The 12540-nt window shown below is 42.2% G+C and overlaps 1 protein-coding gene across 1 annotated transcript in view; it reads right to left on the reverse strand.

The window, feature by feature from the left end:
* Positions 1-12540, reverse strand: part of LOC126395033 (uncharacterized) — a 317047-nt gene that overhangs the window by 263698 nt on the left and 40809 nt on the right. The window contains exons 3-4 of the mRNA XM_050052234.1: positions 7638-7680; positions 4465-4699 (exon numbers count right to left, since the gene is read on the reverse strand). Coding sequence (XP_049908191.1) covers positions 4465-4699; positions 7638-7680 — 278 coding nt within the window. The remainder of the gene's footprint in view (positions 1-4464; positions 4700-7637; positions 7681-12540) is intronic.

Consider the following 12540-nt stretch of genomic DNA (forward strand, 5'->3'; position numbering starts at 1 on the left):
AATCAGGGTTAAAGCGTGTCACAATGTTTAACAATAACAATGGATGGTTGCTTGTGTAGGAGATATACACAACGCAACTGGATGTGCGATACTGGGGTTGGGGGGGTAGAGTGTGGGGCTAACAAAGACTCAATTTCTATCTTTTTTTGTTTCTCTTTGACAAGAGTTGTGTTCTACATTATACCTGCATTCTGATTCCATAAACTCGACACACTCACATACACTCAGACACACACAGGATAACGTAGTAATGTTTAACAACTGCTAAAGAGTCTAGCAGTGTTTCCTAATAACATGCAGAAGGCGGGGGCACTGCTGGAAAAAAAAAAGACAAGCGTAGAAAAGGCTTCACTCCCCTCAGAGGCCTGTACTGGAAACAAGGCAGCATCTTTGTGCTTGGGGAGAAACTCAAATACAGACTACATCAGCATACACAGACTAGAGAAAACATTCAGTGGCACAAAGAGCGACACTTTTACAGTATGTACACAGTGCCTTAAAAATGAATGAACAGCAGACGAGGGCCAGAAAACAAGTGTGCATAAAAATGTTGTGGCTTTTATGATCCCTCTAGCAAACAGGTGCAACAAACCATTGTGTTCCTGCAGAAAGGGTGACTGCTAAGATTCAGTCACGCAATGTATCGAGCCGGTGAGCAAGCGAGCGGTGAGAGGGAGATTCAAACTTAATGAGTGCTTTGGCAGCTTGTGTGGAAAAGGCAGGGAGGCAGGCAGTGATTAACGGAACACTTCAGAGTACAAGGCACAGCGGTGCTCAAAGAAAACAGTGATGATCTCCACTTAATCGCGGAGAAGCCCGGAGCATCTGCCGCCAGAGCAGGGCAGCGGCACCGGCGAGCTCCCGCTCCGCTAGGCTGTCATCTCTAGAGAGCTGTGGCCATATGCTCGGCTCTGCCGCAAACTCACAGGAAGTTAATTTTCTGACAAAACACAGGGATAAATATGACATTCAAACAAGTTGTGCTCAGCCAGGCTGAACATGGATGCCGTGCCAAGCTCAAGCTGCACACGTGTCACACTTAGGAACCGAGTTTATTTTCATGCTCCCATGGTCGCTTTTTGCCTAGTTTTGTAGAAATACAGACAATGGGTGGTACATTTTCAGCTAGGCGGTGTTAACCTACTTAGAGACTTAGCTATGCTATGTATACAGAGGAAAAAAAAAATTCATGCACACAAAAACAAACAGACCTATGGTATATGATACTAGCTCGATAACACCACAGCTACCGCAATAACATAGCCAATGACTGCTAATTCTTATCTAAATGTTTATATAAGGCAGGACATGGGGAACTAAAGAGGGACTGTCCTATCTGCATACAAACACATCCCTCAAAACCCTGAGAAAATGACAATGTCATTGTCCTAATGAGGGGAGAGAGAGAGGGGGCAGAGACATGAGAGGCGGAAAAAAAATAAGATTAACTTTCATTTCCGTTCACAGACATGTAGCTCCCCACGGTGTGCCATTAAAATTATGTCAATCAAACCATTAAATAGGAGCTCTGGTCTAACCTTGTCTGTTGCAGGTGAAATGCCATAGCGGGCCCGAACAATGGGCTCACAGGTGTGAGCAGAATCCCAACACCTTATCACTACGCCAATAAAGAACAGAATATAGTGTTTCTCAGATCTCAGCAGTCTGCTACCACTCCATTTCAGAGGGTAAAGAGAAACGGAGCCTTAGGGGTGAAGCCAGCAGTTCCAACCTACAGATTCTTTACAACAATAGCCAGTATCGTATAGTGCGGAGTCTGGGGGATAGCTGGAGGTGGAGCAGCTTTTCTGGACCTACTGAAGAAAAAAAAGAACACAGGGAGGCAAAAAGGATAAAAGAAGATGGAGGTTGGTGGTATACAAGAAAGAGTCCACGGTTTGGGCCTCCACCTGGGGCAATCAGAGGCCACTGGTACAGCTAGAATGATAAGAGAGGCTGACTCTGGGATACACATACCACCAGGTCCCATTCTCTAGTACCACTGCTGAATTTCCCCCTTTCAGTATCCTTTGCTTAAACAGAAAAAGGTGAGGGCTGGATGCAGTCATGCAGATCCCAGTGGCCTTTATCAGAGACGAGAGGTGAGAGCTTTGGCCCCTGGGACTCCATACTGCTGCCAGGTGGCTGGGTACTGTCTACCCCCCCACCGCCCCCCAGTGTGAGGCCAGTCTCATATGAACTCTCAGGCCTCTCTTCTGGGAGTTGTCTTATGTTACTGCTGGAACAAGGCCAGAAGAACAACAGATAACATAACAAGAAAACAGCACTCCCATTATAAAAAAACAGTAACTGAACACTTCACTGTGGGAGGAAGGCAAGAAATGATGGTTGATAATACTGCAGTAAAACCTAACCATCTGTTGGTAGTTAAGATTTTAAGGAAATGTAATCCGAAAGGAACAGAGATAAATCAGATAGCACTGAGTGACTGAGCAGGTTAGAACTTGTTTCAGGAGACTTTGAAAGTCTCCATACTATGGATGTCATGAGAACCAATACTTTGGTACCAAGTTGATGCCAAACTTTTGAAAACATGAGGGTACTCATTTTACTCCAAGTACAGGAAATGTAATTTTTCCAGACCTGATGGGGCAGTATAAACGCCTACAAATGTTCTAGGCTACCACTAAATGCTATTGGTGGAAGAAGAACGCCTATCAGCATGGAAGATCAACAACAACATGTGGAAGACAGCAACAAGTGCAGCTGTAGCGAAAGCCCTACCTTGATGCCTCATGAAGCATTTTTTCCCCAGAGGCAAGTGTATTTTCTTAATTCTTTGCAATGGGAATATTGTGTATTTACAATAATAATAAGCTCTGCACTTTCAGGTCACCAAGAGTTGATAAATGTTCAGCTTTGGGTAAAATGCTGCACTTGTCTCTGTCGCTTTTTACCCAACCGTCCAATCAGAGTGGAGGAGGGGCGGGATAAATAGCCTACCACAAAGACCAACTGTCACATCTTACATGATTGATAGAACGATAGATAGATAGAACGATAGATAGAACGATAGAACGATAGATAGATCGATAGATAGATAGATAGATATGCACATACACTCCTTGGTGATGGCTAACCAACCGGACATTGTATTGATCAACAAACAACAGAAGAAAGTACTGCTGATAGATGGAGTAATCCCAAGTGACAGCAACATCAGGAAGAAGGAACACAATAAGCTCAAAAAATACCAAGGTTTTAACGAGGAGCTAGAAAAGATGTGGGGAGTAAAGGCAACAGTGTTGCCAGTGGCACTTGGGGCTGTGACCCCCAAACTGGGAGAGTGGCTCCAGCAGACAGCAGATTCCAGGTACAACATCTGAGGTCTCTGTTCAGAAAAGTGCAGTCCTAGGAACAGCTAAGATACTGTGCAGACCCCTCAAACTCCCAAGCCTCTGGTAGAGGACCCGAGATTGAGGAAAACAAGTGGTATCAAATTGGATATTGGTAATCATGGACTTTCACTAGTATTGGTATCGACTACTAAATTTCTCGTATCATGATGACATGCCTACTCTACTCTGACTTTAGCACAAGAGAAACAGAAGGTGATAAAAACAGGAAACGATATTTGGTCTAAGTGAGAGAGAGAGAGAGAGCAGAGTGAAATACTCTGCCACATAGGCTCTTCGTCTTTTGTTAATCCATCCATTACAATATGTGGTGGGTGTAAAGGAAAAAAAAAAAGAAAGATGTAATGTGTAGCAATGCACTGATGTCACTGCGAGGGACTGGGAAAATCTGTCGAAAATATAATATATCCAGTACACATGCGCACACAAGCACATGCCCATATATCAAGTGTTGAGTGGCAATCATTCACCTAGACACTGTCACATTAAATGGGCTTATTTTGCATGAGAAGGAAGAGGGAGCGATGGGCTGCAGCGAGCAAAAGAGGGACTGAGGGACTGAATCAAATGATATGAGTAGGCAAAATTAAGCTCCAATGCAAGTGGAACACTTCACAAGAGAGCCAATTTCAATTCCACAGCACTTAATTTAGGATTTGTATGGTTCAGCAGCATGCTACTGTATGGAAAGCCATGTAAGGACAGAGATAGAGAGAGACAACCAGCAAAGAGCCATCCAGGCCCTTGAGGTATCCATCACGCAGGCCTGCCTCCATCGTTACCCTCCTCTCTCGTTCTCTCCCTCCCACGCACACACACACACACACACACACACACACACACACACACACACACACACACACACACACACACACACAACAACAAATTAAGAACTAATGATAATATACTGTAGAGATTATGTGGATGTATTAAGGGGACATTAGGAAATCACATTGGTTTGAATGTAATGAGTGCACGTTTTTCTGCTGTTTTGTGTGTCATGCCACATGTAAGCATTTCAGATATTAATCATGTATGTAGTTTTGATTTCGTGATCACTGTAAACACTCAATCATCCTCCTCATACCTGGTGCTCTTTGAAGTCAAGCCTCTGGAAGTCATAGCCAAGCTGTGCGTAAAAGTTGTTCCCAAAACTGTAGGCTTGTCCAGTTTCAGTCCATATGAAGGAGTGTCGGCTTCCACAGGCCACACCAACTATGCTGACGACATCCAAATCTGTGTCGCTTCCTTTAGTGGTCAGTTCCTGTGGCAACTTAACCTCAACTGGCTGGTACTTTACTGTCCTCTCTCCGTCACCCAGCCTGGGAAAAGCACACAAACAATATAATTTGATGGTTTCTTCTCTGTCATGTTAAGGATACCATGATATTTTGTGGGAAGGTTTAAAGGGAAAGTTCACCCCAAAATTTGAAAATAAATATATATTTACTCCTTCCTGTAATACTGTTACCAATCTAGATTGTTTTGGTGTAAGGATTGCACTGATTTATCAGCCACACACTGGTATTGGCTGACATTCGCCTCGTTGACTGCTGACAAATATGTGTTGATTCATCGCAGGAGGAGAGCTAGTTAACATAATCTGTCAGCAGCCAATGCCCACAACTACCTGCTGATAGAGGTTGCATTGTGTTACATTAAGATGCGTTCAAGCTCTTTTCAGTACAAATGAGTATTATTTTAAAGGTTGTTTTATGAATGTATATGATTGAATACATTTAAAACAGTTTAGTTAATTTTTTTTTTACAATTAAGATTTCTCGGTTTCCCTTGCACAAAAGGGGGAATAAATAACGACAAAAACAATAAGACAACAATAACAAACATCGCTATCGGTTATCAACCAAATTGCTATTTTAAACATCAGCGTCAGCCTGAAATTTAACAATCCAAACATCCCTACTGTGGTGTGAGTTGCAGAGCGTTGGAAATATGGCTTTCCCTCTAATATAATGTAACCAGCAAGCACTCAGCTTGTGGTGATCAAAGTGCCAAAAAATACATTTGAAAAACTCAACATCAATGTCTCTTTACAGAAATCATGATGCAGTTTCTCAACATAATCCACAGACCTTGTTGTGAGCAGTTTAATGTAGAAACTATTTTCTTTCTACCAAACTACACCCACCGTATCACTGCACAGAGGGAAGCGTGCATCTACTGCTAGCTAACCTAGCACCACTATGCCAGCTGATGTTACAGCTCAGCCAAGAAACACAACATTGCTGTTTACATCTCACACGAGCACCAAGCCTCTCGTCCATGAGTAGGTGCACATTTCCTTCTCGGCAGTGAAACCGTTGGCAGGTATAGTTTAGTAAAAAGAAAATAGTTCCTACATGAAACTGTTCACAACAAGGTCTGTGGATTATCTCGAATAACAGGTCAAGATTCCTGGAAAGACACGTTGTTGTTGAGTTTTTCAAACATATTTTTTGGCATTTTAAACACCACAAGCTGCGTGCCATCTAGTTCCATTATCTTCAAGAGAAGGCAGACATCTCTACGATCGATATCTACAACACTCTGCAACTCAGACCAAAACAATCTAGACTGATACACCACAAGTAAGAGGAAAATAACGTACTTTTGATTTGGGGGTAAAATGTCCCTTGAAAGAAAAAGAGAAATGTTATCTCTTGAGGGTAAATAACAGTATAGACCCTGATAATAAATCACAAATATTTCTGTTTTTGTAGAATTGTCATGCAAATAAAATACTGATTTACAAAAAAATGTTTAAATCAAAAACAAAAATATGTCATTATTTATGTTGAAAACAGGAAAATAAACATTGATTCAATTCTTTTTGTGCGATTAACATCTACAAGTAAAGTGTAATTTTAATGTAGGAAAAATCACTCTTTAGTATACAGTACACCCCCACAGCAATACTATGGCATTGTCTTTCTGTTGTGTTTTCTCTATACAGACAAGACTCATATATGGAGTGTGTCTAACAGGCATATTTCAGGGAGGTCACTTTTACGTTCCTGTGGAAGAAATAATAGCTGAACCTAACTCAATTTGTAGCTGTACAAATGACTTTACATAGGCCTTGGCTGGGAGTTGTGTTGCTGTCTCCATGTCCCCAGTGTGAGTGAACAAAGAACATCCAAGACCCCTTTTCAAGATGAGCTGGTCAAACGAAGCCCCAGCACCCCTGTGACCTGTGAGCTCCCAGCAGCTTCAAACAGAGCTCGGCTGTTTGCTTCTTGATAAAATGCTCCTCTTTGTATTTGTTTCCCTGAGCCAGCGTCATAACCTGCAATGCCCCGGCCATATCTGCTAGTTTGCGGCATGTCTGGGAAAAATAACAAACAGTCTTCTCCATTATTTCCACAAACGGGGAACGAAAGGTCCTCGCCCGCCATCCCCACGAGAGCCTGTATTGATTACAACAATGCTTCAACTCAAGACAAGACCACTCTGGGGTCACTGCTATTTCCATCAGAAAGTTTGCCAGTTTAAATTTACACAGCTCCCTCGTACTCTTCTCCTCACTCGCCTCCAGTGAGACACACAGGAGAGCTGAGGAGTTTTCAGATATCAGAGTGCCAGTTGTGTAACGGAGATGCTCACCCTTTGCTCTGCAAGTGGGTGTTATGGAGCTCCAACTATAGGCTCCTCCAACTATAAGCTCCCCACTAGAGAGCCTCGACCTGCTTAGAGGGGTCAAAGCATCATGAGAGAAGAGACAGAATGAGACAGACGGAGAGATGGAGTGCGAGAGAAGGAGAATAAGGGACAATGGGAGATGATGAGAGAGTGAGAAGTGATGCCTCTGTTTCTTTTATGTATTTCTCTGAGGTCTGCAGTGCTGCTGTTTGAGTACTTGAGGGCCACTGAATCACTGCAGCCCCCAGGCCCTCAGATGTCATTACAGCCAGACTGGCTTCTGGCTGGAGAAGTTTTAACAAGGAAGCTCATCAGGAGGAAAACAACTTGTCTCTGTGTATAACTATGTCGGTCTGTTTGTTTGTCTATGTGCTGTAGTGTCTCTCTGCAGTTTAATATACAGCTGTGCAGTATGGCGAGAGAAGACAGTGAGGCATTTGAATGACCATTGGGCAGAACAAAACTGACCACAGATAGCTGAACTTTTATGGACACCTGAATAGTCCCCTAAAGCAAAGCAAGGGCAATGAAAGTCTGAACAGTGCTGTAACACCAAGGATAGAGGGAATACGCACTGTTCACATGCTCATTTACATCTTTTTACTACTGTAATTAACTTACTGTCCACTGGTGCCATTTCCCCAAGCAAAGATCTTGTTGTCCACTGTGGAGAAAAGGAAGAGGACAATTTTAACAAAGTTGACTGAAATGGATGAGCAACGCTGTTAAATAGTGTCTTAAATATGGACACTGTTTGAACGGGTGTAGGGGCTATTGTTGTGAAAGTAAAAAGTGGTTATCTTCAAAAGCTTTAGCGGTTTCACAGTAACAGCTTAGGTTGTGTGTTTTCCCTTTTGTCCTCAAGTGTAGAATGAGTGGTGCCGTGTCAGTGGGTGGACCCTTCCCCGCTGTGTGAAGTTTGATTAATACAGCCTCGACAGAGAGTTCAGAGACTGGGGCCACCTCTCACACACCCTGCTGTAAAATAATGAGCCTTCAGCGGGAAGGAATAATATACATGGGAGGGAAGAGACACTTTCTTAGTCTGAGTCCGAGCTGAATATATTCAAATGAAATGAGGAAGAGGAGGCCATCCTAACTGATTAGACTTGTCTCAAAGAGAGGGAGAAGCCTATATATTTCTCCTTCTATGTACATGTATTTAACTGTCACCTCTCTGCTCTAACAATCCAACGTGGCACTGATCCATTTGCATATGGTTTCTATAAATACCTGGACCTCTACCTGTTCTTGCAGTGATTCCAGTCATGTCGGAACACAGACAAGCCTTATTGGTCTTGTGGGAACTCAAACACCACAGGGGTAACAGCCAATAGCAACGGACTTTACTCATCAAGCCGGCAGAGTCCTCATACATTATAGAGTAGGCTATATGATTTACCTAAGCTTGTCAAAAGAGAAAAATTATCAGGCAAATGTGGGGTAATAAATTGTAATCCGGGCTGCATATGTTTGACTCGTGACCCTTGGCATTTTAAGGGTTGGGCTGTACGAAAGAGTTGCAGCAAAATGTGTGAAAGGAAATAACATTAAAGGTGAACTACCACTTGGAAACTTTAGGGAAAATGTGCAAAACAGGTCACGGATTTTACGAGAAGTACAGCGTGTTTCAAAGGACTTACACTATATGTTAACACAGGAACAAGAACGTCACACTTATTGTGACTTAGATGTTCCTATTTGCTCACACTACAAATTATATGCTACCTACTAATGCTGGCAGTGCTTTTTTTAGGTAATTACAAGAAAGCAAACAAGGTATTAATGTTCTTCAGAGGCTTTTATAGGCTGCCACTGCAGCAATCACACCACTGTCAACTCTTTTTTTCAGCTGTTAACTGCTCCATTAACATTACCTGATGTAATTTGAGACTCTTAAATAAAGCAATTCTTTATAATTATATGTATTCAGTGAGGCCGTACAATATGAGGAAAATATGTGATATGCAGTAACATAACAATATTACTACAATAAATTAAAGTGCAGTCAGGTCTGTCTTCTGCTTTCAGTATACTGATAAAATACACAATGCTTGTTGAATTAAAAACGTATTGAAACAATCTATTATTGAACAAATTGAACGCTGAGCTGAAAACAAACAGCACCAATAAAAAAAGAGAGTTCTGATTTTCTCTTTAAAAACTAACTAAAAAAAATCCCTGAGTGCAATGCCGTCTGTAGGAATGTGTTTAGTGCTCACGTTGACTTCTAGATGACGATAAAAATAAATAATGTAAAATAAATATATTGTTCAGCCTGTCTTGTTTAGTTATCTTTCTTTTGTTTTACTCACCTAAGTAAGAATGCTATATATTCAGACTTTGGGGTGGACTTACTTATGAATATTGTTTAATATTATTTAATTAAGATCAGTCATTGTTGCTAATAATCTTGTCTCTAACAGTTTATGTGAGTGCGTGTGTATTGATTGGTACTCTAGCTTTAAGCTGTTTTATTACCATGTGGAAGTGTAACACTGCTTTGGGTCAGTGTGTTGTAGCAAAGCATGCATAAACTACTGTATGCACAGTATGCTGTAGTCAGCTTTGTTTTACTTTACTACAGAACAAGATAAACTTAAAGAGGCTGTAACTTCAGCTCCAGCTTGGGTACCAGAAAGAAGCACCACTAATAGTATGCTTTCATGTTATAAGCTTTTAAATGCTCCTGAACATACAGCTCACTGGACCAACCACAGCCATTATGAACTACTGCTAATTTCCAGTCTGTGTACACTTGTCTGGTCGCAGCAATAATAAGAAACACTTAAATACTTTCATAAAACTACATCCATTAAAGGCTATGCTTTTAAACACAAGTATCCTTAAATACATCAGCACAGCAGCCGAGCGTGGGGGCTACGGCTGCTGTAGAGCGGTTACTGTCATGCATAAGGAATGCAGAAACTGTACAGGAGTCCAGGATTTAAGTTTACTTTTACAAGCATAAGAACCCTCGCTGGAATAATGAAATAAAGATGAGAATGAAAATGCAATGGGAATAAAGACTGTGACTGTTCCAGAGTTTTATTTTCTTGTTTTGTATTTTTTTTTTTTTTGTTTTCTTTTGTTCTTGTACTTTTTGTTTTCTTGTTTTTGTTTTCTTTTGCTCCTTTAACTCTTGAGGATTGTTATGTGGGAGTATGATAAATAGCGGTGCTTAGAGTGTGTAGAACCAAAACACAAAAAATATTGGCAGCCGTAGGTCTGCTGCGATCGTCTGCACACAAGCACATTATTAACGGTATCTGTGTTTGTTAGCACCGGGCTTGGGTCAAACAGTGTACAATAATGGCATTTATAGCTTGAGATTATTTTCATTTATTTTTTTACAAAAGTGCATAATGGGTGGGGGGACATAAAACTCCAGTTGAGTGCTACAAAGTTAACTGTGGATGCTCAAAGTTGAGGATTTGGTTAGTTTAGCAGTCTCTCTTAAAACTGATTAGCATCTGGACACATGCAAATTGTTTTATCCTGTGAGGTTCGAACAAAGGCGAAGAATAACTTTGCAAGTATTATTTGCTCCAGGTCTTCGTGAGGCCATTAATGTGTACTTATCCGAGTATCCAGATGCATCACCTCACTGTGATACCCCCCTCACTTTGTATCTTTGAGTCCTCTGTTATCCTCAGAGTGGCAGATGTTTCTGCCCCCCTCCAACCCACTCATCCACCCACCCAAACGGTTCTCTCTCTCTCTCTGCGGCAAGGGCAGCGGCTGGCGCGGGGGCACAGAGGCCGACAGTGGTGCATCAGGCTGACGTACAGAACTGATGGGCAGGGCTGAGAGCTGGCAGTGTGGCAGGTTGAGTGTTCACCCTCCTTTGCCCCCCACTAGCCCCCTGCTAGCCCCTGCTGCTCTGCACCATACCCAGGCACCAGCATCCCAGCGGCTGGTGGCCCATTGCTTTGCTCCCCCATAAAAATAGCCCATCCCATTATTCTTCTGCCTCCCCGGGGGCCACAAGGTCTCCAGCATCATTACCAGGACTAAGGATCTGACTCTGCTGCCACCACTTGGCACTCCCCCTCCTCTCCCCTCACTCCTCTAATTATAGGTCAAGCACTCTTTTTGTAAATTATAAAACCTTTGTTCTTATCAAGAAAACGGAACAGAAAGGAAAGATACCATGGAGGGAAGAGGAGCAAAGAAGAAGAGAAAGTAGATGAAGAAAAAGGAGGGAAATGGTGTAAAAATTAGAAAGGGGGGGAAAATTTTCAATTATAAAACCAAGCTAATTTGGTATGACCAGCGACTGTCATGCATGGTGACGGAGCTCCATTATGCAGTCATTTGAGCTCTTTCAAATTAGTTATGTTAATGTCCTGCGTGTGAATGTAACACTTGGATGGGACAAGATTTCAGCAATTAATTTCTACAGTCAGCGGAGAGACAAGCAAATTTATTTTCCCCCTCTCAGGGAATTGGTGGTGGAGGGAGTGAGGAGGGGAGAGAGCATTCTGGAGCAGGGAACAAGCTAAACACAAGACCTAAATAAAGCCTGAACAATGGGAGCCAATGCCTCCTCATTCATTCAATTGACAATGTTTTGCAGCTTAAACCTGTTTTATTAATTATGTTTGACATTTCCTTAATTAGTTTCATTTACACCAAATCAATCCCTGCTGCTGTACAGCGTCATTTATCATTTTAAAAAATTTGCATAGCCAGTGCTGACTTTTTCTACTTAATTATACATTAAAAGTGTCAGCCGCGCTTGCTGCCTGGCATTATCTGAGGCAGAAAGGTTTGTGGCTGGACGGGGGTGGCATTAATCATCAGGGCGGGCGCGGGCAAGGGGTGCTCCCGGTCGCCAGCGGGAGAGCCGAGCGGGGCTTCTCATTTTCGAAGCTTGATGCTTCCGGGGCCATGGTGACCTCAATGACCTACGGGGAGAGGCAGACAAATCAACGACCTCCAGCCCCAAAAACAACTACAGCTTGTTTATAAACCATGGTGAGACGGAGGAGGGAGCGTAACCAGCGAAAGAAAAAGCTGGAGGATGTGTAACCAAATCGAAAACATAAGTTGAGGAGAGAACAGTGTGTATGCAAACATTAAAGGGATGGGTATATGTTTGGATCACACAGATTCCCTTTGAGCCTGTCGTGACATTTAAAAAGACATCAGTAAATTTAATCATTAGAGGAAACGTTTTACAGCATGTGCAAGTAATGTTTTTTCAGACAAACAGGTAGCACAGGAAATTAATGAAAAGAAAATGTAAAATTGAAATAACTTTTGTTGTTGCAAGTTACAAATTGATACTAATGACCATATATATTCCACTATTACTACAATCACAACTCTGTTGACTGAGTCAACCGGAGTATGGCTATTACTTTCCCTTCGGCAAGTTTGTGAACACAGAGCGAACTGACAGCTCAAACACCTGGCAAGCTCACTCCTGAGTAAATCTTCTGAGTGTTGAGGTGAACATGGCTTTACAAATCACCCATTCAGGAACCGAGACAGAAATTGGCAGGTAGGCAGAGCCGTG

Source organism: Epinephelus moara, chromosome 8 (assembly GCF_006386435.1).
Source record: "Epinephelus moara isolate mb chromosome 8, YSFRI_EMoa_1.0, whole genome shotgun sequence".
Classification (NCBI taxonomy): domain Eukaryota; kingdom Metazoa; phylum Chordata; class Actinopteri; order Perciformes; family Serranidae; genus Epinephelus; species Epinephelus moara.